We start from the raw sequence: 26,580 nt of genomic DNA, 5'->3' as shown, positions 1-26,580 counted from the left end.
TCCCCTTACTTTTACAATCAATATCTCATGTGCATTTTTGGATTTTTTTAATGATTAATAATTGAGTCAATAGCTGTATTGGCCACTCTGTAGTGGTCATTGGGGTTGCCAGTAATGAACTGGTCACATGCCAAATGTAATAAAAAAATCTATAAGTCTCATCATATTCTAAGTGTCATTTCTGAGCATACTACAGTCTACAGTTATTTTCTGGTTGGATGCATTTTGTGAGTCGTATTATTAGTATTATTATCATTAGTAGTAGTAGTAGTAGTATTTTCTTCACTGTAATTTACATATTACCATGTCATGAAAATCTTAAGAGTTAAGATCTGAGTTGTCTAACATATTCTGCCTTCTTATTTTTCCCAACACAACCTTTATTTGCCTCTCTCTCTCCTCATCTACATCCCCATCAATTAAATTGTGCCAAATCTGACATTCACACACTGTATTTTATTAAGTAAAACATAATTTGTTAGTTGTGCAAATCAGAGTGTCACGTTTGCCACCAGGTAGAGCAGATCTCAAATGCAGGACTCTTAAAAGACCAGTGAATTTATTTACAAAGAGGATGTGCAATAACAATCCCAAACATGAATCCCATAACAATGCTAGTCCTGATTCCCAAATCTCAAGGATTCTCTCCAAGTCAGCTCTCCACAGTTTGTACACCACTGGTCTCTAACAGGTAACTCTGCAGGTTTACTGTATACAAGAGGACACAGGTAAGTTTCTTTACAAAACAAAAGTAGCAAACCAACTAGTACCAGAGCTGGGATTTACACTGACATAGTAGCGCAACAATTCAGCAAAGACTTAAGTGCAGCCATTCCCTTAAGTAAGGCCACTGCATAAAATCCAGAACACCACAACACACATGTAGACACACAAACGAGGACAGTAGAGAGGAGAGGCAGAAAGCACGAGTGGGATAAGACAGACAGAAAACAGTCAGTTAGACGATGACAAAGGGACCATGACAAAGACAGCCTCTACTATTTTGGAATCAAAGTGCAGGCACACAGCTACTTTATCCGGAAATTTAATTATAATAAAACTCTACTACATTTTCATAATTCCATGCCTCTGGATAGACTACATTAATACTTTTTCATGCAATGGGTAGATACGTAGAACACCTGCTAACTAATATCTGGTATTATAATTATTTTGATCCAAAGATAAGAGAGACATTGTGGACATTGTTTTATGATGAATATTTTTGCTTGAAGCAGCGAAAGACGTCATAACATGCAGCTGATGATTAGCTACTATGAGTCAACACTCTCGCTCTCCATCTGTTTCTTTCTCTTCTCCTTTTCTATCTCTGTTTCTATCACTCTGCATAAAGAGATTCAAATCCTGTTTCTTCATCATGCAAATATTTGAACTTCTGTGGTGGAAAAACAAAGCTGGCACTCTCTCTTTTGTGCAGAGACATCACAAGCAAGTGAGAATATAACAATTTGATGAGAGCAGAGTACAGGTGTCATGACTGATCATAGGGGCATGCAGCTTATTTAGCTTTTTTTTTAAAATTTTGGATCATAATATTATAATTTTAGCTTAAAACTGTGGAAAACTATAAAACGTTTCTGACCAAAACAATGGCAGCATCATTACAAATCATCCACTTAATAACAGGTAAGATTATTCTTCTATTTGATTTTCTTGGGGCTGAAACTCATTTTAAGTGTTATGATTAAATTATAGTTTTATTCATTTAATTTTCTATAACAGCTGCTGTGAGCTTTTTGTCTGTAATGGGAAACAAGGACAGACGTGTCAACATTAACTGTAAGTACAACAAAGATGTAAACCAACCAGCAAAATACTTCTGCACAGAGGCATGCTAGTAATTTGAGTTATTTACTGCTATACTTGAATACAAATTTCAGGTAATTAGGTAGTTACAGGTGTTTGGATTTTATGATTGTTTTTATACCTCTACTGTTCAGTTGTGAGAAAAATGTTTTTACGACATTTATCAGACAGCTATAGTTACAAACGTTGCTGTGATTAAGTTTTAAAACATGAAAGATAGCCATTGGTTAAATCATAACGCTGTATAGCAGCTAAAATTAGCTTATTTTAACAAACAGCGCGAGTGATACTCATTACTGTGCATCTGAGTTTCTTTGAGTACTTTCTTTTTTATTTTATTGCTGTTTTTATACCTTTAGTCTTCCGTTCTGATGAAAATGTTGTACATAGATTTAACAGACATCTATAGTCACAAGTAAATCCAGTGGAGTGGTTTGGTTTAAACTAGATTTAAACTAACAATGACCTTAAAAATATATAGATATTTTAAAATAATTAATTAAACATACTAACCGAAAATGGATTTAGCTACATTTTGGACCCTGTTTCCGGAATGCAGTAGCTAGCGAGCTGCTTGGAGACCGAAACAGCCAATCAGAATTTTTACATTCAAGTCTGTGATTGGCTGGTTTTATGGCACACTTATAATGCTGTAAAGAGTTAAGTGTGCACGGAGCAGAGATGTTGTGAGTGCTAACGACACACTGAGAGACGGGTTAGAAAAGTGGTAATTTTTGGCCCTGATGGCTTGCCATAGAGAGCAGATCCGCAGATGTCAGCACACAGAGCAGAGAACTGAGCAAGAGCAAATGCCAACAGCTGAGCGAGAGGGGCTGTTATTGTGTGTGTATATGGATAAGAGCAAACACTGAAATACATTTCTTGCACACAGCAATGTTTGCTCAAATTAAAATTTTCTTCACTCAAAATTATTTTCTCCTCAAAATGCAACATTTCGCTTGCAAAAATTTTTCTAAGGGCGCTCAGGCACAAATAACTCATACTACTTTTTCTTCGTTGGCGTTTAACAGCAGCATTGCTACCATCTTCTGTTTCAGTCCGTTATTACACTATTAAATCCTACAGCTCATTCCTGCGTCTTTCAGGATCTTACAAAGCTTCAAATGAGCGTTGACTATTAAATTAGTCATCGACGATTTTGATAGGTGACATAATCGTGACTGGTGAACTAACCGTGGCAGCCCTAATACACCTGCATAGGTGCTAAAATGAACTTATGAATGAACAGCATGAGTGATGCTTTTTATTGTATATTAATGTATTAATAATACAGGTTGTCTTCTTGCTGCCTAAAAAAAATGTCAAACAGCATCTACACTCTACTAATAAACAGATTAGTAATTTTAAGTGTTGCACTGATTGCACTATACACACATCTGCTGACTTTGAGTGAGAAATTAATCTTTGCTTCATACGCTTCAACTCTCTGACAGGCTACAACAAACCAGTGAACCAGACCACATTTCTTGGCGCCTCGGCTACCATCAACTGCAACTATACAAGAGTAAAAGAAAGTGGAATCAAATCCTTTTGTAGAGAAGATGCAAGCTCTTATTGCAATAATCTGATATCATCTTATGACTCAAATTACACCAGACTAGACAGATTTTCTCTCAGAGATGATAAACAGCAAAGAGTCTACACTGTGATCATTTCTGCACTGACCCAACAAGATGCTGGAAAATACCAGTGTAGTATAAAATCTGGTACATCCACTTCTTGTTTAACTGAGATCCACCTCTATATTTTGAGTGAGTATTGATCTGATTTTTGATTTAACGTAATAATAATTTTAGTAAATGAAAACACATTTATAAGTTGCAGTTTGTAAAGAAAATAGCTGCACTGACATGCATTTCCTTTTTTAAGACTGGGACGAGGTTAAACCACATGAAATAATTGGTGTTACTTCAGAGACTGCAACAATTACATGTAACTATTCTAAGAGTGAAGAGGACACTGAAAAATACCTTTGCAAAGGAAAGAATCCCTTGAGCTGTGATGAGTTAATACGGACAACAGAAGAAGACAGAGTTGTAGTTAAAGACAGATTTTACATGAGGGATAATAAAAGAAGGAACTGTTTCTATGTCTACATCAGTGACCTGAGGAGAACCGACTCTGGAATGTATTGGTGCGGATCTGGTAAAACAATGACAAATGCTGAATACACCAAAATATACCTTTCTATCAGTAAGTACCCAATTTGTATACATATATATATATATATATATATATATATATATATATATATATATATATATATATATATACATATATAGCTGTGGTGTTTCACAACAACACCTTTTTATTAGAAGAAAAACCATCTGCAATAAAATTGGTTGAGGTAGAAGGTATCATTTTATTGTTCGACACATGGTTATAATTATTCTGACTTTAGTCCTGGTTTATTTGTTGACAATCAATAAACATATTTTACCACTGAAGCCATAAATTGAGTTACTTTATAGGAAATACAAAAAAAATGTATAGCAGGGGTGTCAAAGATAAGGCTCAGGGGTTCGAATTGGCTAAGCTGACTCCAGCCTACTGGATGGCTTTGGAAAAGGGAATAAACTTCAGACTGTTAAATGTATTTTCATACATTTTAAAGCTTTTCCTACATTCATACTACATCAAATTAATTAATTAATAGAAAAAAAACACTCTTTGGTACTGTATAATGATTATTTTCTGAGTATTAACAACATCAACAAAAATTGTGTAACCTTCTTTCCTTTTTTTCTCACACAGCTGAAAGACACACTCAAACCAAAAAATCAGTCAGTTTACGTTTGAAGAGAGATGACGACAACGAAGATGAGGATTTAGGTATGTGTCTCTGCCAAGCAGTTGCAGTTAATATCTCAGTATACGAATACACACAAATGTCTACTGCAGAAACACACTAAGCCACAGTCTCTATTCTATAAACTTTTAAGCCATATCTCTATGGCTGTCTCCTTTTTGCAGGCCTGCATATTGGTATTGGAGTGGGTGTGGGTGTGGGATCATTAGTGGTGATTGCTGTGGTTGTGCTAATACTATACAGATGTAAAGTCCTCAGGATGTCAGGTAGGAAAATACATAAATACAATAAACAAATACATATAATTGTTTAATTTATCAGATCAAGATTGGTGTAAAACATTCAATGAAAGGTTTTTCTGACCTTAACTACAAAAGCAAAAATATTTAATTCATTTAAATATAGATAGATAGATAGATAGATAGATAGATAGATAGATAGATAGATAGATAGATAGATAGATAGATAGATAGATAGATAGATAGATAGATAGATAGATAGATAGATAGATAGATAGATAGATAGATAAGACATCAGTGAGAACAAACACACAAAAAAAACTCTTGTTGTTTATGTTCAAATTCTTCTCATCTTAGAAACTGCTGCTGAGGGGTCATCAGAGCTGAGGACAAAGTCTGGACATAACACAGAGGTGTGTGTGTGTGTGTGTGTGTGTGTGTGTGTGTGTGTGTGTGTGTGTGTGTGTGTGTGTGTGTGTGTGTGTGCATTTGTACATGTTTAGACATCTTTGTGAGGACAGAAAATTAGCATGTGGGGAATAACAGTCACATCTGGGTATAAAATGCTGGCCCCCACGAGTTTGAAGGCATTTTTGAGGCTCACAATGTGTGTGTGTGTGTGGGGGGGGGGGGGGGGGGGGGGCTGTTTAGTTTGATTGAGGGCACAGTTTTGCATCTGTCCCACCATTGCTCTTCATTGCTCCCCCAGGGAAATACTGGAGATCATCAATATGAAGAGATTAACATACGGAGGCAGCAAGAGAGCTCACTGCCCTCTGTTTGTGCTGTTACCAGCCCTCCTCCAGACCTGGTCTACCATGCTAATGTTGACTTTCAGAAGGCTACCAATGTCAATCTTCCTGCAGACATAGTCCACTATGCCACTGTGGATTTCCAAAAAGATGAAAGAATCCTTCCTGTCACTAGTGAAAATGGCTCTACTCCCATGGGACAAGACGTCATCAGTCCTTCTGCAGACATGCTTCAGTATACCACTGTGGGTTTCCACACTGGTGGAAAAACACTTCCTGACACTAAGAAAAATAGCTCCGCTGGCAGGGGACATAGTGCTACCAGTAATCAAGCACCTGAGACAACTCTCTATTCAACTGTTATAAGACAAGGGGAGCAATAATATAGTGATGCTGTGAAGGAGCTGAATATTCTCTATGCATAGATACTATCTGTAATCTTAAAATAATAGGAAAAAGGTTGAAGCACTTCAGGTGTAACTATAGAAATGTGGTTTAAATATTACAGTTATTACAATTACAAATATTTAGGTCGCATACACGTCTGATTTCAGTTAGTGGTTTTTAGTAAAAATTTGATTTGCTATGGTCGACGCTTCAGTGTCACAAAAATGAGAACATAAATTATTGGGTTTTTTAAACAAGTAATTGGTCAAAAAGTAGTTTACAATATTTAGAAAGTGTATCGTCACTTAAATATCTGATCACTGATTAAGAAAATGAATATTCCTAAGAAATAGTTCCCGGTTTGTTTCTTTTTCAGTCGTAGTTAATGAAACAGTTTAATACAGTTCAGAGGTTGGCAGTACCTGAAGGTGCAGCTGATGAATAAACCACACACAATTTGACATGGAGTAAAACATGTTTAGTTTCCATTTCTTTAAGATAAATTAATATTTAAACTACTATGAGCTTTTCCTTGTGTCTTGTTATGATTTTTATCCTATTTGTTTTTATAATTCAAGTATGCAGTTATGATTTCCTGTTTTACGTTTGACCACCGAGCATTTCAGTGTTTGTATCTTATTTTGCTCTGCAACTCCCTCTTGTGGACTCTTTGGTGATCAGCTGCTTATAAGTAGATAACTGTATTTGTTATCGTGTGCTTCATTGTATGAACCATATCATAATTCACTATCACATTGCCTGTAAATACCTCTCTGTAACAGTCTGTCATAGTAAGTAAGTGTTTTGTTTTATTCTTTTGTATTCGCTGAAAAGTAAAGACAAAGGAAATTAATGTGGTAATACAGTAGAGAAAGTGCTTCATAAAACAAAGCAGTTTGTGTAAGATTCTTTGAAATAACGAAATATAAAGAAAAGGGTTGTTGTTAATAAAATGTTTATTCCTTCTGGGGATGTAAGTAAATTTATTGTTTACATAAGAAAGTTATGAGCCTCACTGCAGATGCTCCTAAAATAATTTCATTAAAGAGACAAAAAGTACAGTCAACCTTGTAAAAAAAATTAAATAAAGCAAAAACATTACAGACAAAACAAAGAAAAATACTGTTTAGGAATTAAACTTGAAATTCAAAATCGTTGTTTCTTAGTACCAGTGGTGAAACGAGTGTTTTTATGAATAAGATAAGTCTCTTTTCTAATTTGTCAAAGTTCAAAAACTACTGTGCTCTGTCATAAAAATGATGACATATGTATGTGTACACTGACAGACATCCCAAACGACCAATAACTGACCAAAATGACGCTCCAGGCGGAGCTACAATCTCCGGCGGAGGCTGGGTGTCGCCTGACCGGATGATGACAGAAGTTTTCAGTCTAATGTGGCGACTTTTATCATGCGATCACACATTTAAGACTCTTGCGAGTTTACTAAAGGCTGGTGGGACTTCTGACTCTTAGCTCTCTCGTGTCGTACTGAAATAAACTCCCCGAGCCTGTGACAGACTGCACTGCCATTCGGGAACTTTTGGTTTGCTGGACAAGAGACCCCCTTGGCTCCTGTTTGACCGTGGAGGAGAGCAGAATAAAGCCCACTGAGCTGACCGAGCTGCAGCTATGGGAAACCGGGGAATGGAAGACTTGATTCCCCTCATCAACAAGCTCCAAGACGCCTTCAGCTCTATCGGCCAGACCTGCAACTTGGACCTGCCTCAGATAGCGGTCGTCGGCGGTCAGAGTGCAGGGAAGAGCTCCGTGTTGGAGAATTTCGTTGGGAGGTTGTACCATTAATATGTAGAATTGGCTAAAACTGACACTGTGAAGCTTAACTTTCTTTTTTTGGCAGGAGTCTCTCGTTGTTCTTTTAATAAAAACAACACAGAGCTTTTGCGTAAAAGTCGCCAGCTAAACACTTGGTTACGCGTCTGTGTGTCGGAGCCTCCCAGTTTTCCAACAGATTATTTCCATTATGGAGCTGTGCTATTCACGATCGATAATTACGCATTTTACGCAAGAACACAGCTGTTTGTTTAGTGACTGGCAGAACTGGTACAAAACGAGTGTTAAAGTAAAGTGCAATAAAAAAAATAAAAGCTTTCGTCTTAGCGTCCATGTTCTTGAACTATACAGTCAAGAATGTGACTTTCTCATTAGATCTGTGTCCACTGTTCTTTCCAGTCATTGCTTCCTATTAGGCCCATTCTGTCAAACATTTACAAAGGCTGTTTTCCTTGAGACTGCTCATTCTGAAAAGAAAGATAGCTTCATAGTCCTCAAATTACACAGGTCAGGTAAATGTTTTACTTTCAAGGGTGAGGTATGTAAAGGTTGTTAGCAGTTATGATGAAGTCATCGTGGATTGATCATTTATTATGAGACAGTTACACCCATCGTATATATATGAAAATGCCTTGACTCTGCCCTCTCAGCATGCTAAGCACTGTTGAATTTCTTTGTGAGGCTGATGAATGAGCTAGAAGGAATTCCAGTAAGCAGTGTATGATTCTTCTTGATGATAAATAGCAGTAAAACAGCTGTTACATTATTGCCATATGTTTGAGGCACTCTGCTCACTTTATTACGTTGTGTAAAATAATCAGTATTTTACATTAAAAACACATTGACATAGCTTGAAACAAAATCCGGAAGGGGAATGTGACATGGCCGTAATGCAGTTATAGGGGCCTAATCCACAGTTTGAGTTTAGTAACAAAGTAACAGGACCACTTTAATCGACTACATGTCCAAATGATTTCATTTGTTGTTCAAGAGATCGGGAATGTGGATTAGGCTGCCATGTCTCCTTTTTCCCCGTTTCCTTTTGTCTCCAAGTCCCAAGCAGTGGCCGAGGGAGACAGTAGAGGCATTGATGTGTTTGTGCTGGGGTCATCAGTGATGTCACCAGCTGCACTGTCATGTGTATATGACACACTGGGTACCACCAGATACCCACAGAAGAGCACAGAGCTGTTTTCATGTTTGTTAGTTGCTCCACTGACATTCAGAGATGAAGCACTGCGTTTTGAGATTGGGGGGTTTACTTGTTTTACGAAGGTGGAAGTTAGTTTTTGTCAGACACATCCGGCTAACAGTTTCGATTATTGATGTAGGTTTTTTTTTTCTATTTTATTGTTTTATTTTATTGTTTATAAAATGTTGACAAGTTTCCCTTATTTTAGTTCTCCACTAAATGGGAAAAAAAGTTCCTTTTACATTTTGCTATAATGTAAAATTATCCCCCAAAATTAAATTTTTGTTTGTTTAAAAAAAAAGAAAGAAAAGATTATCATAATGCAAAATGTTCATGATTAATTTTGTGTTGGTGGACTAAATCATCAGTTGTTGTTTTTTTAAATTGTACTTGGTTTAGAGGACAAAAAACAGTTAGCAGTGTCCTTTGCAATTCCAGTTTAGATGACCCGCTGCTTCAACCGATTCATGTTGTGGTTTCATAAGTGACAGGAAGAGAGAGAAAAAAACAGGATGGGTCCACAGTTGTGCAATTTCCTCCCTGCGCTGTCAGCAATGACTACAAGCAGAGGCTGTATACATGTGTATAGCTTCAAATCATTATATGTTAGTGCGTGGGGCTTATTTACCTTACAATAAAACTTGGACCTTGCTGCTGGCTGGGCATGCAAACAGAAAAACAGATAAGGACATATTTTCATGGCCCAGAGAGATGTGTAGTCGGTGACCTGGAAATGATCACGATTCTATCGGACAGGAGTTTCCATTGTGATGAATGTGTATGTAATGAGAAGGGCAAACAGTGGGAGACATCTATTTGTCTTTGATCTATTTATATTGAACAGGGATGCAAGTCAATCTTGGGTTTGCATTAATAATGCAAAACCTCAGATGGAGGCCTGCATTTCCAGTTAATGGTATATGAAAGCTGTTTTACACCATGAACTCTTATTTTGGTAGGGGATGCTAAATATGTAGGATTTTGATATAGTTTAAAAATGAAATTGATGTTTTTTGTTGTTGTATTTACTTATAAGTCAAGCCCTTTTTGTAAAGCACCTTTTATTTGCCGGTTTTAAGATCACTTCACAGATGCCGTACAAGCTGATAATAAGACAGAAAAATGTTACAAAACAAATAAAAAAGTAGATTTAGTGCTATGTAAAATATATTACTAAACACAAGGAATTATAAAGTATAATAGAATAAGAAATGCAAAAAACATAAGTGCTGTAAACGCTGTATGAAACTAAAAAAGAAAAAAGAAAAGCCTGTCCATTAAACATTACTTGTTGTGTTAAACTTTACCTGCTTCTCTCCTTCAGGGACTTTTTGCCCAGAGGATCTGGCATCGTCACCCGTCGCCCTCTCATCCTCCAGCTGGTTAACAGTAAAGCAGGCAAGTTGTTTCTCAGTTGTTAGGAAGTAGTTCTTGAAAATCTGGTCTTTCTTGAAGAAAGCTGGAGAAATGTACCACACAGGATTGTTTTGCGTTTACAATCCTGCACTCTAAATCCATATCAATACAGGTTTAATAATTGCATCATTTATGCCACTAATTGAGCTTCACTCACTACATCTTACAGCTGTGTTACTTTGTGCCGTTTCTTTCCAGTCCATTCGGTTTTCTCCTTGCCGTCTAAAACTTGTTTATCTCCATGTAGAGTATGCAGAGTTCTTGCACTGTAAAGGAAGGAAGTTTGTGGACTTTGATGAGGTCCGCCAGGAGATCGAAGCGGAAACAGACCGTCTCACTGGATCCAACAAAGGCATCTCCCCTATCCCCATCAACCTCCGTGTCTACTCCCCTAATGGTACCACACACACGTTTACAAACTCAGCCTTCTTAGTGCCAGTGCTCAACATCCGTCTGATCACTTTCACCGTTCCCTCTTTTCTCTGTCAGTGCTGAACCTGACCCTGATTGACCTACCGGGGATGACTAAAGTGCCTGTCGGTGACCAACCCCAGGACATTGAGCATCAGATCAGAGACATGTTGCTACAGTTCATCACTAAGGAGAGTTGTCTGATCCTGGCTGTTACCCCTGCAAACACAGACCTGGCCAACTCAGATGCCCTCAAGATAGCAAAGGAGGTGGACCCTCAGGGTAAGCCAATGTTCAGAATATGTGGACCTACACACATCTACATATTTCTTTTTGTAACTTTTTCGGTATAATTTTTGCAGCAACTTCAGGGATTGTACAGCAACTGCAAATTATTTGTTACTCAACAGTTATTAATGCTGATGACAATAAGTTTTTATTTGAAATCATTCTGAGATTATCTATCTGAATGCTAAAACATAATTATGACTTTTCTTCAGGGCTACGGACCATTGGTGTGATCACAAAGTTGGACTTGATGGACGAGGGGACAGATGCACGAGACATCCTGGAAAACAAACTTCTGCCGCTCCGCAGAGGTACGGACACAAAACCAAAGCATTAAAACTCCCACGCCATACCCACAGCAGTATCACCTGTTGTTTTGTGGACAACAGGTTTTGCTATATTGTTGTTTTCTTTAAACCTCGCATGACTATATTGGGACAACAGCCAGAGATATTTTAAGATAGAGGCATGTCTCTCAAATAATCCCAAATTAATTGATGAATTGAATGAGGCGGAAAAAGAACTACCAGGAGGGAAAGAATTAGGCAAAATTAGCAAACATGGAGCAAAAAATCTGTGATAAACTTGAACCTAGGTTGCTGCAGTGGCCTTTGGAATATGGATTAGCCTGTGCATAAGATGCACGGTAGCAGCATGCAAGTCAGCCACATGTTTAAGCTTTTTTAAAATTTTATTTTATCTTATTTTATTTGTCAGATTTGACTGATGATTCCATACACAGTTTTTATGCTGCATTAACCAATGAAATAGAAGTTAATATTAATAATGATACAAAATAATTGCCCGATTAAGTGTGCATTTAAAGATGGCTGATTACTTTCCTTTGTAAAAGGATGTTGTTTTACACAGTTTTGTGTTGCCAATTAACAGCCACAGTTAGCATCATTTTAGTTAGCATCCTATTTAATACTTACTTACTGGAATAACTGAACATCAGCTCTTTAGAGTGCATTCGGGTAAAATGCTAGACAACACGACACCTACCTATTACTCAGACAGCCACAAACATAATAAAGCATAATGTGGTTGCCATAAAAACAGGGGGATTAACTGTAAAGACCAAATCTATTTTGTTCCTGACTCCAACCTCCTGAGACCCAAGGACAAAAGAATCTTCCCACTGAACTTTTTTGTGATTTCCTGCCTCTTTGGAGCTAAAAGAGGCCACCCAAACACATGAGATATCAATGGAAAGTCCAGGATGTCCTCTATTTAGTACATCAGGACTTAGTAGGGTAGCTCAAATGAGTCAAAAAAGCAAATGTCCATTACAGAGGTCATAAATGAATAGCCTGGTTGTCAGGAGGATAAACAAGAAGTTGAACATTTTAATACAGGGGTAAAAAAAGCTACTGCATAGCCTCTAGTGGGGATTGGTGGAATTGCAGCTCATGTTTCAAAGAGGCTCTTTTGACTTAAGGTTTGCTTCAATTTTTACCTGTTATTTCAGATTCTGACACTTTTTTGTCATTATCATTTCCACAGCAACAAAATGAAATGCATCCAGTAGAAGAATAGAGCAATAAAAAGAAAGCAAATTCATAATAACTAAGGAAAAACAACATAATAAAACACAGTCACGTGTTCTTGTTTTTTCACATATTACACATTGCCTTCCCACTGCTTTCGAAAACAGCAGTCAAAGGGCATTTATTCAGCATTAGGTGGAATAATTACTTTAGGAAAGAAACTGATCTTTAATCTGTTTGTCCTTGATTTAATAGCTCTGAATTTCCTCCCCAAGGGCAAGAGCTCAAACAGAGGTTTACTGGGTGTGTGTTGAGCCTTTGAGAGTATTTTTATGAGTTTTCTTTTTTAAATTGATGTAAAACAAACACTGTTTTAATCAGAGTTTAAGAAATTAACTTTGTAGGAACTGCATGTAGCTTTTTGTATAATATTTAGTTTTGTAATTTTTAACATATTTGGCCTAGCAACCAAAAGAACTTTTTAGTCACATGTGCTGTTGTTTTAGTAAAGTGTGGGGGGATGTTCCACTTTGTGAATTCTGTCTGGTCTTTAGTAAATCCATTAAATTTCTTGTGTGACTACAAATCAAAAAATGATGTGGTTCTGGTCTTCTAAACTCCCTGGGTGCCTTGTTTGTACTTTTCTTTAGGCTATATTGGTGTGGTGAACCGCAGTCAAAAGGACATTGATGGGAAGAAAGACATCCGTGCCGCTTTAGCCGCTGAAAGGAAATTCTTCCTGTCTCATCCTGCATACAGGCACATTGCAGAACGCATGGGTACACCACACCTCCAGAAGTCCCTCAATCAAGTGAGACACACACCTGATTATACAAACACATATATCAGGCAACGACAGTCACTTATAGCACAGAAGTGTTCATAAAAACGTACAATTTTTTTGTAACTTCTTTACAGCAACTCACCAACCACATCCGCGACACGTTGCCAGGGTTACGCAGTAAACTCCAAAGCCAGCTGCTATCACTGGAGAAGGAGGTGGAGGAATACAAAAACTTCCGTCCTGACGACCCGGCACGCAAGACAAAGGCGTTACTTCAGTCAGTACCCACTTCCACAGACCCAGATCCACAGATGCATGAAAACTCTACAGGATATTACATTTAATATTCATTTTGTAAAACCTGCAGGATGGTGCAGCAGTTTGGTGTGGACTTTGAGAAGTGTATAGAAGGGTCTGGAGATCAAGTGGATACTTCCAACTTGTCTGGTGGAGCGAAGATTAACCGTATCTTTCATGAGCGGTTTCCCTTTGAACTAGTGAAGGTGACAAGTGTTATCATCCCTTTTCTCAAAAACAATTATTTTTCTTTGTTTTTTTGAGTTCTTTTAGGTCATATATTTTTTATTTGCCCCTGAATTACCCAAAGAACACAAGCGCCTCTTAGACTGTTGCTACTGTTAATTTGGCTGCAAGTATCACCGATGATACACATAATGAATCAAATCCACTGTGTCTTAGATGGAGTTTGATGAGAAGGAGCTGAGGAAAGAGATCAGCTATGCCATCAAGAACATCCATGGAGTCAGGCAAGTTGAGCCAGGCTGTGAAAAAACCCCACACATTTGTCTGCTCACCTGTCTTACCTCTTTTCTGTCCGCGCTTTATGTGTCCCTCTTTTGTGTCCTGGCTATAATGTGTTTTTTTTTCTGTAACCATTTTCTGTAATCTCTCGGCTGCTTGTCAGCCTTATGTATATTTTCTTTCCTCTGCTCTTCCTCGTTTGTTTTTCTCCACTCTCCGTTCATGCCTTCCCTGTGTGTATGTACCTGTTTCACACTGTTCCCATGTGTCTCCTACTCCATGTCTCCATGTGTGTCTTGTCTGTATGTCCTTCAGGACAGGCCTGTTCACCCCAGACTTGGCGTTTGAGGCCATAGTGAAAAAGCAGATCATTAAGCTGAAAGAGCCCTGTCTGAAATGCATCGACCTGGTCATCCAGGAGCTCATCAACACAGTCAGACAGTGCACCAATAAGGTATCACTGCATGGTCGCCTGCCCGACTGCTACTCATGCATAGCTTGTACTGCCAGATGTAATTTTTCACCCAACAGTAGCCATTTTTGTGTGCATCTGGACATTTTTTTCTTGGATTGCACAACTGAAACAGGAATTTAAAGAACTATTTTATAATCCTGCTTTGAGGTTTTCTGATATGAAGAAAACAATATAAAGCTACGTGTTCTGGCTGTACTGCAGTGCATTGGAGTGTGTAGTAAGAGATAGACGGGCTGTGACACATTCCTGTACAGGTTCTTTGCAAAAAACAAGCTGCAGGCCTGGTTTGAAGAAATAGCTCGAGACAGCGTCTACAGCCACAGCTGCTTCCTGAGATTATACTTAATCAAAGCCCTGCTTTGAACTAAATTTCAGCATGCTATTGTTTCTGTTCAATTGCGAAACTCCAACATATAGCTGACACTGGGGGGAACTCTTTTTGGGCAAGTTGAAATTGTGTTATGAAGGTGGGACTAACCAAAGTTGTTAGGCTTTATTGTGATTGCCTGTACACAGTTTGATGTCGTGTTTCTACAGCGACAAAGAAGATATAAGCCGACCAGCTAACTTGCACATGTACAGGAAGCTGAAACCTCCATCAACCTGCAGCTTGTTTCTGTTCTGAACATGAAGTAGAACTAACTAACCACCTGTTTTTCCCTTTTGTCATATTCCTCAACCTTCATCTTTACATCCCCTCTTTAAATGCTTTGTTTTCCCAAACTATTCCATCCAACATGGGCTTTTTGGGTTTTTTTTATCACCATTCCCTTTTTTCTCCCACCATGGCACATACAACACTTCCTCCTCTTTCTCCTGATATTAAACCTCCAACTCCCACGATGCATCACTACAGGACAGGCCTGTTCACCCCAGACTTGGCGTTTGAAGCTATAGTGAAAAAGCAGATCATTAAGCTGAAAGATCCCTGTCTGAAATGTGTTGACCTGGTCGTCGTCGAGCTTGTCACCCTGATCAGGAAGTGCACTGAAAAGGTAAACATGAATAGCAGAGAGGCATGTTGAGGTTATGGAGAGAGAGCTAAAGGACAAAAGAGTGAAGGAGAAAAAACAGACAGGCTAAGCTAAGACTAAATAGTGATAAAGAGCAGATAAATTCAATAAACTAACTCGTCCTGTCAGTGTCCCGCTGCTTGAAGGCTTTGCTGAACATCCATCCTGCTGCTCCCCTGGACCCCCAATGACAAATCCAAGAGCCCCTTCCCACTCTGATCCTGAAATCCACTCAGCCCATCATCACTGGGATTAGTGATTTAACACTACCTCACCAATATCAAATCCATTCCCCTCTCACAAGACATGTGGCTGCTTAAAATGGCACAGCTGTGGCTGGTGTTGTGTATATTTCAAGTGGTGTACCTTTTCTACACTATTCACATCCACAATGAGACACTCACAATGCTCTTCCAGACTGTTTTTTCCCTCTTTCCTATCTTTTAACCTCACTGATTTCCTGGTTTCTCTATGAGCTTGAGATTATAGTACAGTGGAAGGGGTTAATTAACCCGGTGCTGTTTTATAATATGGTTACATTTTCATAGATAAGAAAAAATCTCAAGCTGATAGAGGACTTGTTAACGCATGCCTCCTAAGGTGTTGTGTGTTAGTTGTCTGACCTCAAACATGTGTTCATGGTGTAACTTAACTGTCACTGGTTGAGTGTAGCTGCTGACAAGGAGACACAGATTGTTTTACAGTGTTGAGCCTGCATGCAGTAACAGTGTATCCGTGTGTAATCTGCATCAATCTGCAGCAGTGCATGTGTCTCTGTATGTGTGCTTTCTACAGCTGACCTCGTACCCCCGACTGAGAGAGGAGACCGAGCGGATTGTCACCACTTATATCAGAGAGAGAGACAGCAAAACCAAAGACCAGGTGCGTGCTAGAGATGGAGCTTGCCTGAACAATTATAAAGCTTGCCTTGTTTGTGTACACAACACGTCATGTTTTGCCCTCTTTGGCAGGTGCTGCTGTTGATTGACATTGAGCTGTCCTACATAAACACTAACCATGAGGACTTTATTGGATTTGCCAAGTAAGACCAACTTAAAATATAGATTATTCAGTTTAATTAGGATAAGTAAATGTGGGGGTTCATATTCACTTTTTAATTATATACATGATAGTAAAATCTTTCCATTTCCATGATAAATCGTAGTGGCTAAAACATTATCTGCCTTTTTCCACCACTAGTTGCTGCCAGAAAACATCTAAGTCTTAAATCATTTAGCAAGCAAGTGGCTGTCATGTGACCTGCCTCCTGTGTGCTCCAAACACGAACCCATAACTGAAAACTCATCTGAAGCAGACTCATATGCCACATGTGAGAAAGGGCATCTGCGTAAACAGCTTTATTCTCTTTAAGATCAATTCAGTGTGTAGAGTTTATCAATCAAATCTTGAGCTTTATCGTGTGGAACTTTCAAACTGTTCTGTAGTATCAGGAAAAAGTAAGCCTAAATTTGAAATGATGCATACACAGGCTAAGATTCTTTCTCAACACAAAAAGCATTCACTTAAATTTATTGGGACTATTTTACCTTTACAGTTAAAATACAACCTAAGGGCGGCACCGATTACCTCACACCTGTCAGTGGAATTACCCTAGAGCAGTTTCTTGTAACTTGTCAGTTAACGTGTCAGAATTTGTAGAAGTGAGAATTTGCAGTTGTTTTTCTTTTTGTGCTGTTTTAGTGATAGATATTTCGTCACACTGTTGTAAACCACATGTTTAATCATCAATTTCAGTTCTAACAATGAACAAACATAATCATTAGCCATGACTGTAGGTGATTAGTCACTGGGCACTGTATTAGGTACACCTAGTACCTAGGGTGGAGCTCCTTTTGCCTTGGGAGCTCCACCTTATGCCTTTTTTCATAGCAGAGAATCAACAAAGCACTGGAAAATATATTTTTCAAAGATTTTGGTCCATATTGAAGTGATAGCACCACAGTTGGATTTGTCAGTTGCACGTCCATCTATTCACCACCTCCCCAAAGGTCCTCCACTGGATTCAGATATAGTAAATGTGGAGGCCTTTTAAGAACATTCAACTCATTTTCATTTTCAAGAAACCAGCTCGAGATAATCTGAGCTTTGTGACATGACACTCTATCCTGTTGAACAGCCAACAGAAAGCAGGTACATTGTAATCATAAAATCATAAAAAGGTACTCAGGGAGCCTCTGTATGCTCACTGTGTATGCTCACTTGGTATTAAGGGGCCTAAAGTGTGCCAAGAAAACCTGTCTCACACCATTACACCATCACCAGCCTAAATGTTTGACACATGGTAGGATGAATCCCTCCTTTTAAGTTGTTTATGCAAAATAAAAGGAGGGATTCATCCTACTCATCCTGGTCCAGTGAGAGTCCGATTTCCACTGCTGCATTTGCATCAGAAAGTTGTTTATGCAAAATTCTGATGCAAATGCAGCAGTGGAAATCGGACTCTCACAGGACCAGGCAACATTTCTCCAGTCTTTTACTGTCCTTTTGTGTAGCCTCAGTTTTCTGTTCTTCTGCCTGTTGTGTGCTCAGTGATGCTCTTCTTCATAGCTTGGTTGTGACGAGTGGTTATTTTTATCAGCTTTAAGCAGTCTGGCTATTCTACTCTAACCTCTGACATCTACAAGTCATTTTCTCACAGAGAACTGTCGTCAGCTGCATATTATCTTTTTTCAGGACCATCTGTTGTAAACCCTAGAGATGGTTGTGTAGATCAGCACTTTCTGAAACACTCAGACAAGCTCGCCTCACACCTGTAATAGTGCCACATTCAAAGCCACTTAAACCACCTTGTTCTCTTTTTTTTTTTTTTTTTTTTTTTTTTTTTTGGCCTGTCCCGTTTGGCTCTTTTGCCATCAGAATTGTTGTCTAAAGGCAAAGAAAGATGCCCAACGGATTTACTTTACCAAACTGACCATCCCAGCCTTGCCGTAATGGTCCATTTGATTCACCTTTTATTGTTTATTTTATTTTCACTTACTGAATACGGGACAGACTTGACTGGGGGAAAGAAGGGGAGAAAGAAAGAGGGAAAGAGAAAGAAAGCAAGCAGAAGAGAACAAGAGTAATAGAATAAACAACATCACAATGATATATGGGAATATGACAGTAAATACTAAATGTTAAACATTATTGTGCAGCACATAAGATCAACAGAACACAGTGTGCTTTGAGGTAGGAGCCAAAAAGGGTGTAGTTTGTGGGTGTGATCACCCGTGTGTACACCTGTGAGCATGGACGCGCTTGTTTTTTGTTTTTTAAAAGGTTCCTTCCTTCCTTTTAAAAAACCACCTTGTTCTCAATTTTGATGCTCAGTTTGAACTTTAGCAGGTCAGCTCGAACATGCCTAAATGCACTGACTGTCTGCAAAGTGACTGACTGATTAAATATTTGCATTAATGGGCAGTTGAACGGCTAATAAAGTGGGCATTTTGTGTAAATATATTTTGGTTTGGTTAACGTTTAATCTTTCTGCCTTTTAGTTTAAAATGAAATTCTACTAAACCCAAATGCATTTAAAGGCTACTCAACAGTTCATCCTGCTCTGCCTTAACCTCCTAGGACCTGGTGTCCACATATGTGGACATCACATTTTGGGTTATTTAGACCAAAATACTCAATTCTGCTCTACAAGGGCCTGATATCCACTTACGAGGACATTATACTGCTACTGTTCTATCCAAATTTTAAACTAATATCCTCATATGTGGCTCTTATTTTTCATAAAAACAAAAATAAGGTAAAAAAAAATCTGGTAATTCTTTGTTTTTACATTCATCCGGCCCCAATCAGCCCAAATATCAAAGAGAAATTAAAAATGCATGCCGTGGAAGAGTTCGGGTCTTAGGAGGTTAAAGATAAAAAAAATATATCAAAAGCAAACTGATCAAAAGGAAACTGATGTCTTAGATTCTTTTATGTTGCATGAAAGATTCCAAGAGTAGTGACAGTTATTGACTTTCTCCGTCATCTGTTCCCCGTTTGAAAACAGTTCTGTATCTGATGTTATGAAATCTGCCTCCTACAGCGCCCAGCAAAGGACTGCAGCTAATGCCACCAAGAAGCGAGCCATGCCCAATCAGGTGATCAAAGATACAGTCTACACCTCATCTAAAGTGCACATGCCTCTGTGATGTCATCATAGACCCTGCTTCCATCTGCTGTTATTCTGTTTTCATTTCTTGATGTTGTCTCAGCCTATCTCTCCTGCCATTACTACCTTGTTTCGTCACACGTTCATACTCTTGTCTGTGGCCCTCTAGTACTCTCCCTTAATTTCCCTTTCCTCTGCCTCTTCTTGTGGTTCTCCTTTAAATAGCCCAGGGAGAGATTCTTGTAAGTATGAAGCCCCCACGTCTCCATTTGTCACTTCCTTCTTCACTGGGTGCAGAGTGAATGGTCATTCGGACCATGCCGAGAAGCAAGATTTGTACTCCGTGATGAGAGGAATTGGGAAGTGAGAGTTACACTAACAAGGATGTGTTATGAGAACTGGAGTAGCTGTCATTAAAAAAAAGCAAACAAACAAAAAAACTTACAGCTTCCTTTTTTAAAATTCACTGTAATGTTCTGTATACACAAGGCAAGTTGATGTGTGGGAATTTGGGACAATTTTTATTAAACTTACGATAAGTTCACAGTCACATGTACTAAAAAAAAAAATTCTGGAAAAACTTTGTTGTTTGGAGTAAATTGCAGCAAACCAGTAAAGACAACCCACTACCTAAAGAAAGTAGAAAAACTGTCTGTAAACTTGCAGTTTCAGCAGGATTTACCGGCGTTAGAAGCCCAACAGTGCATCATTTGTCAGGAGAAGCTGATTACTGATATGGTGCCAAATTAGCTAAAGAGGCGCTTGGAAATCAATCATGACATCTTAGAAATCTTAGAAAGATTGAAACCAGAAGAAAATGCCAACGGAGTGAGATTGTAGGTTTCCTGCTAGGTCCAGGGTCCACTAATGTGCCTCAAATGTACCTAAGCTCCCTCCGTGTGTGTCAGGCACAAAGAAATTGAAAACCACTGGCCAAATCATAAAGGATGCCCGTGTGGATGTGTTTTAACAGAATAGACTGATACAAACTGCTGCCATAGCATAAACAGCTGTGGCTTTGTTATTTTGTAGCTCACAGGTCAGATGCTCAGTTCTTTTGCTGTGTCAGTGACCATTCCACAGAAACAAACAAGAAATTTGTAGCTCCACTCCAGCACATTTGATTAATGAAATTTAGCCATCAGTAATCCCTTCCAAGCTGAACTACAGGCTCTTTTAAAAATCACATTTTAATTGCAGTATTAAGACTTTAAGTAATTAACAGTGACACATATCTGCAATTATGACTAATTATACTGGGAAATTCGTGCACTAGTGGTCTATAAAAGTTACATTTTGAACCAATTTGTCACAGCTATCCACTGTAACAAATTGTCTGCAAGGCTGACGCACCAACTGTGCAATCCATCTATGGTTACGCCAACCAGATTTCAAGTATTGCATACGTCTGCTCATTATCCCTGTGTGTTCATTTGTCTTCCTGTTCATCAGTCTGGCAGTAAAAAGGATGCAAAGAAGGTGACTTTCCATTTGAACCTATTATCACTGGTTTGTACTCTTTGTGGTGCATTTATTGATGCTGTACGGACTGATCTGATTGCTTAGTGATCTCCTTTTTTTTATTAAGAACATTGTTACACCAGCATGGCTGCTATGTTGCTGTTTTTAATGTTGCTGTGGCATTTTTTGGGGCATATATTCGGAGTATGTTTAGGTTTCATTTGTTTTTACCATTCTGGTCGCTTGCTGTTGATCACCTGTCTGTACAGCTTAATCAACTGTTGGACTTAACTGTGTACAGGTCATCCGCAGAGGTTGGCTCACCATCAACATCAGCATTATGAAAGGGGGATCCAAGGAATACTGGTTTGTCCTGACTGCCGAGTCTCTGTCCTGGTACAAAGACGAAGAGGTAAGGCTGCTTTCAAAGACAAAAGGTTAAGTAATAATTTACTGGAGTAAAGCGGAAGTTACAGCATACCAACAATGGCAATATCTTACGTATGCGTTTAAAGAAATGTCTTAAAGTTATTCCGAGCAGTGAATGAGTTTGTTTTGAAATAACTTTATGCATATCAGTCTGTCTACTTTTCAACTTGTCAATACATAACTGTTTCTTTTATCAGGAAAAGGAAAAGAAGTATATGCTGCCTCTTGACAACCTGAAGCTGAGAGATGTGGAAAAGGGCTTCATGTCCAGCAAGCACGTCTTTGCCATCTTCAATACTGAACAGAGGTGTGGATGCTTTAATCGACTATAATCATTACAGTGATGCTGGGATTGGTTTTTTTAGATATGATCTTTGGTCAAAGTTTGTGCATGTCTTTTTTACAGGAATGTGTACAAAGACCTGCGTCAGATTGAACTGGCATGTGACACTCAGGAGGATGTTGACAGCTGGAAGGCTTCCTTCCTGAGAGCTGGTGTTTACCCAGAAAAGGACCAGGTATTTCATTGTTACACTTACAATCTAGAAAACTGGGGAACCGTTTATTCTAGTGCTTTCAGAGGTGAGTATTACAAAGCATTATGTTCAGAGTACACTGAAGGAAACTGCAATAACAATCACAACAGTGCATTGCAAACTGTTGCATTGTCACAGGAACAACATGCAAATATCTTTATCTTTGACAAATTGCTGCTAATTCCATTTTACACAGCTTCAACTATAGAAGACAGATTTTAAAAATGGAATATTTGAGCAGCAAAATCAGTTTTGCTTTGATCTGCCCAAAAGTCATTTACATGTCTCCTTAATTGGACTATGGGGAAGTGCCAGACCTACATCTTTTAATCTTTTACGTATAAGTATAAAGTTTCACACCTTTAATGTGCAGCTGTCACATTAGAAGTGAAAAGCAGCAGCGTTAAAATTAATATAATGTTATAAATTCATGATAATTAACCACCATCTGCAAGGACTTCACTTATTCCTAGCACTATTGTGCCTTTTTCACCAAGTCTCATTTTATGTGAGCACACACAGAGGCTGAAGAAGAAACTCTCGATTCACAAAGGAATTGTATTATCGTTTATCTCTGACGGAGGTTTTATTCATATATTTATTTAAAGCTAGCTCACAAAAGAAAGCCTGGCTGTGTTGAAATACCTTTGCATCGTACCCTTCTGCTGGTACAGTCCAGAATTGGTGTTTCTAAATGTGTTAACTTTTTATCTAAAGACACCTGCTATTCATGGTCATTTTTGCTTCGTCTGTCTCTGTCCATCTGTCTGGTGTCCTGCAGACTGAGAATGAAGATGCGATTAATTCTAGCGACACCGTGTCCATGGACCCGCAGCTGGAGCGACAGGTGGAGACTATCCGCAACCTTGTGGACTCATACATCAGCATTGTCAACAAGTCCATCAGAGATCTCATGCCCAAGACCATCATGCATCTCATGATCAACAGCGTATGTCTACTGCTTTATTGCTGTGACTCAACATTAGTCGGAGACTTTACTCAAAGCAGGCAGGAAGCAGACAGCTGCTGAGTGTAGTGGTACAGATAAAAGAGTCATACATTTCCCCTCAGGAGTTGGCAAAGACTAAAACAGTGTTAAAAAGGGGGGCTGGGAATAATTATATAATAATTTAAACATTGCACTTTATCTAAAAAGCAACTTTATAGAGTCCTGCTCAAAATTATTTATAGCTTTTCAAATGTGGAATACCAAATCTTATTAGAATTCGTTTTCTAAACTGCTGCCCTTTTCCCACTCGCACTTCCAGGCCAAGGACTTCATCCACTCAGAGCTGCTTGCCTACCTGTACTCTGCAGGGGACCAGGGCAGCTTGATGGAGGAGTCAGCAGAGCAGGCTCAGAGGAGAGATGAGATGCTGAGGATGTACCACGCTCTGAAAGAAGCTCTGGTCATCATCGGAGACATCAGCACCACCACGATTTCTACTCCAGTCCCGCCACCCGTCGACGATACCTGGATTGCCAAAGAGCCAAGGTACAACATAATTTTGGACAAATTCACACAACACTTACATAAAATATTACATTAAAACTTAAATACAAGATAAAACAAAGCTGCTGAGACTATGGAAATAATAAAGGGAAATAAAAAAACAATATTAATAATAATTAAAACCCTTTTCACACTTGTATTAACAATGAACTCATGTGATTTGGGAAGTACCCACAACATCTGTGTTTTGGGCAACACAAAGACAAGTTCACTCTAAATTTACTGACATCTGTGGTCACCAGGTAGAGACCCAGTGTTACTATTAATAGACATATAGTCACTGTTGATTTGTTTCAATGTTTCCAAACCACTGAATATCCCAAAGTAATGTTAGTTCTCTGCAAAACAGACAAACTAGGCTTGACTCATTTTATTACTCCAGATGTCCAGCAGAGGTCAGCTAAAGACTGTTTTTTCCACCAATGCAAAAGAGCATTTTCAGTTATACCAGCATCCAACTATGTTCATGTTTTTTGCAGTAATGAAACAGATTGAAGTATAAAAGTCACATAATATGAGTTCTGTCGGCTGGAACATCAAAAAAGACAGTATCGTTTACCCTATTTAAATATATGCTATGCTAAAATTAAATATATGACATTTGTTTTTGACATGATATTAAATATCTTTCCGTATCTTTCTTTCAGTCCTCCAGCATCCCGTCCTGGCACCGCATCAGGGGCCCCTCCCAGCCGACCCCCAGGGGTGAGGGGGTCCACTCCAGGTCCTCCATCTGCTGTCAACCCATCACCAGCATTTGGACCTCCCGTGCCTTCCCGGCCTCCAGGCGATCCCAACTCTGTTCCTCTAGTCCCATCAAGGCCGGCCCGTGTGCCTCCAGCGCTGCCACCGGGCGTTCCTAGGTAAAACTACACACACACACACATACAGACCTTGAAGCTTTTTTTGTGTGGCTTTGGTATTGGGGAAAGTTGCACTGAAACATTTGGTGAAGGGCTGCACTATGTGTTACTCAGGCTTTTGTTGGTGGTTTGGGAAAAACTGATGCATGACCTTCTGATAATATTTTTCCTTGCATGTTCCCTCCCCTTCCCTTCCCCCAATACCTCTTCTCCTCTCTTTTCCTGCAGCAGAAGACCACCGGCTGCTCCCAACCGACCTACTATCATACGTCCTTCAGAGCCCTCGCTTCTTGATTAGAAACCTTTTTTTTATCTGGTCTTAAAGACTTTGTTTACACTTATATATTTCTTTTAAGCAGAAATAGTCACTAATTTTTTTCCTGTAACTTTAGACTACTGTTAAGTAGTAATCTGATGCTGTTTCAGTCTGTGCATTTCAGAAGCATATTGTATGTAATTGTGAGATTTTTTTTAACAAGTACATAATGACATTTCCTGCATTTAGTATTATGAAAGGGGATAAATTTGATGACTTTAATGGCTCAAAAGTGTGGAACCAGCAAGTCAGGCTGAATTTTTCATTGTGCATTTAAATTGAAATGTGTCTTACAACAATACAATTTATAACTTTTTGTATTATGTGTACTTGCTAATATTTTGTCAGCAATTTTACACACTATTCACCTCAATAAGTAAAACCGCACTTTTCTCTCAATTTTTCTCAGCTTCAAACAGGCTTATACAAATTAGAGTGACCAGTATTTTATATGCTTGATAATTTTGACTAATTAAGTTTTTATGGGTAAGGTTTTACCATTTCTGTTTTAAAGACCAAGTAAACAAGAGACAGAAGAGGGGAAAAACCCACTGCTGCTGGAGCAGTGGGGTTTTTTCTGGTTTAACAACAATAAATATACAGTAGTTGAGGTAAGAGTGAACTTACCCAGTCAAACACCCAGTCTGACAATTACCTCCCACAACTGTTCATCCTCATTAGTGCCTACAGTAAAGAAAGAAATTATAATTACTTAAAAAAAAAATCTAAGCCATAATGGAAAAAAATGTAAGGAAGACGTTCTTCTTCTTCATGAAGTGATGGAGTGAATAAATGAATAGAAAAAGACAAGTGTTTGGTGGCTGCAGCTTCTTCTTCTTCACTTTTCTCAAGTTTTTTTTTTTTTTTTGCACAAAGAGTGAAACATGCAGAACATGCTTCTTGTGACAGCATTTACACAGAATTGAGGTTAAGAACTTTTGATTTGTAAGATTAGGAGACCAAGAGAAAAATTTCACTTTCTGTATGCGGCATGATAAGATCTTCTGCAAAGCATGATGAAAGCTAGTTGCTTTTGGTGTTTTGCCGTTCATGTAGCTGGGAAGGAATTACTAAAGGTATGCAATCCTGTTCTTCCTCACCTTTTCTTCTGTCCGCTGTGTTTTACTGATACCGTTACCCAAAATCTTTTTTTCTTCTCGTGACCTTTTAATACAGGCGGCCACCGCAAGTCCCTGCTCGTCCCAACCACTGGTGAGGGAAACTCAGACTCTACAGCAGGAGGAAGATTGTCCTACGTATAATTGTTAAGCTAGACACTTAAATAACAAGTGCATGCAGAAATAATGGTTATACATTACAAGAGAAGTCGTGGCTGGACAAAAGTTGACACTCTGTATGCGTTGGCTTCTAGAATGAGAAATGCTGGCATCCTCTGTATATTCAAGTAGACTATTAAGTTTACTTAGTATTTCTATTATTTAATTTACTGTGTAGCAATCATGAAAAAAATTTTTGTTTTGTTCTTTATCAGAAATGTTTATCAAACCTGAGGAAATAAAAGTAAATTGAAGGCAAAGCTTTGTGATAACATTTAGCTTAACTGTCCTACTAGGTGTGTTTACCTTGGCATGCTGATCTACTGCATGTTATTCATTCAAGACTGATGTGGAATTCATCATGTGACTTATTTATAAAGACAATTCTTTAATCAGTTCTGTTTGCAGCTGCTT

General features: G+C 38.6%; 2 protein-coding genes across 7 annotated transcripts; both read left to right on the top strand.

Annotated features, from left to right (window-relative positions):
• Positions 1-1,449: 1,449 nt before the first annotated feature.
• On the top strand, positions 1,450-6,991 carry LOC146572997 (uncharacterized). Of its 2 annotated transcripts, XM_085278712.1 has the most exons (8): positions 1,450-1,647; positions 1,744-1,800; positions 3,282-3,599; positions 3,718-4,041; positions 4,603-4,680; positions 4,822-4,923; positions 5,254-5,309; positions 5,606-6,991. In XM_085278712.1, the coding sequence occupies exons 1-8, from the start codon at positions 1,611-1,613 to the stop codon at positions 6,029-6,031; spliced, it is 1,398 nt and encodes a 465-aa protein (XP_085134838.1). In that variant the 5' UTR covers positions 1,450-1,610; the 3' UTR covers positions 6,032-6,991. The 2 variants fall into 2 exon arrangements, with proteins under 2 accessions (XP_085134838.1, XP_085134839.1); XM_085278713.1 differs by lacking the exon at positions 4,822-4,923.
• A 391-nt stretch (positions 6,992-7,382) lies between these two features.
• Positions 7,383-26,564, top strand: dnm2b (dynamin 2b). Of its 5 annotated transcripts, none has more exons than XM_085277499.1 (20): positions 7,383-7,828; positions 10,346-10,419; positions 10,685-10,834; positions 10,927-11,130; positions 11,349-11,447; positions 13,277-13,437; positions 13,545-13,687; positions 13,778-13,913; positions 14,110-14,177; positions 14,488-14,626; positions 16,456-16,542; positions 16,632-16,702; positions 19,706-19,760; positions 21,534-21,644; positions 21,859-21,968; positions 22,068-22,179; positions 22,979-23,146; positions 23,466-23,692; positions 24,358-24,573; positions 26,066-26,564. In XM_085277499.1, exons 1-20 carry the CDS (start codon positions 7,668-7,670, stop codon positions 26,103-26,105), a joined length of 2,532 nt encoding a protein of 843 aa, XP_085133625.1. In that variant the 5' UTR covers positions 7,383-7,667; the 3' UTR covers positions 26,106-26,564. The 5 variants fall into 5 exon arrangements, with proteins under 5 accessions (XP_085133625.1, XP_085133628.1, XP_085133626.1 ...); XM_085277502.1 differs by lacking the exons at positions 14,488-14,626; positions 26,066-26,564 and adding exons at positions 15,504-15,642; positions 24,805-25,699; XM_085277500.1 differs by lacking the exons at positions 14,488-14,626; positions 26,066-26,564 and adding exons at positions 15,504-15,642; positions 24,802-25,699.
• Positions 26,565-26,580: the final 16 nt, after the last annotated feature.

Source organism: Mchenga conophoros, linkage group LG6, assembly GCF_057382185.1.
Source record: "Mchenga conophoros isolate Kocher_MC1m ecotype Shallow Benthic linkage group LG6, M_conophoros_male_GT1.1, whole genome shotgun sequence".
NCBI lineage: Eukaryota > Metazoa > Chordata > Actinopteri > Cichliformes > Cichlidae > Mchenga > Mchenga conophoros.
Note: the sequence above shows the minus strand (reverse complement) of the source record. Positions and strands in the feature narration are given on the sequence as shown.

Excerpts from the sequence above, each read along its gene's own strand:
- LOC146572997 (XM_085278712.1), top strand. The coding sequence starts at position 1,611 with ATGGCAGCATCATTACAAATCATCCACTTAATAACAG. Across the intron at positions 1,648-1,743 it reads AATCATCCACTTAATAACAG|CTGCTGTGAGCTTTTTGTCT; the intron begins GTAAGATTATTC and ends TTTCTATAACAG. Across the intron at positions 1,801-3,281 it reads CAGACGTGTCAACATTAACT|GCTACAACAAACCAGTGAAC; the intron begins GTAAGTACAACA and ends ACTCTCTGACAG.
- dnm2b (XM_085277500.1), top strand. The coding sequence starts at position 7,668 with ATGGGAAACCGGGGAATGGAAGACTTGATTCCCCTCATCAACAAGCTC. Across the intron at positions 10,420-10,684 it reads GCTGGTTAACAGTAAAGCAG|AGTATGCAGAGTTCTTGCAC; the intron begins GCAAGTTGTTTC and ends ATCTCCATGTAG. Across the intron at positions 13,688-13,777 it reads AAGACAAAGGCGTTACTTCA|GATGGTGCAGCAGTTTGGTG; the intron begins GTCAGTACCCAC and ends TAAAACCTGCAG.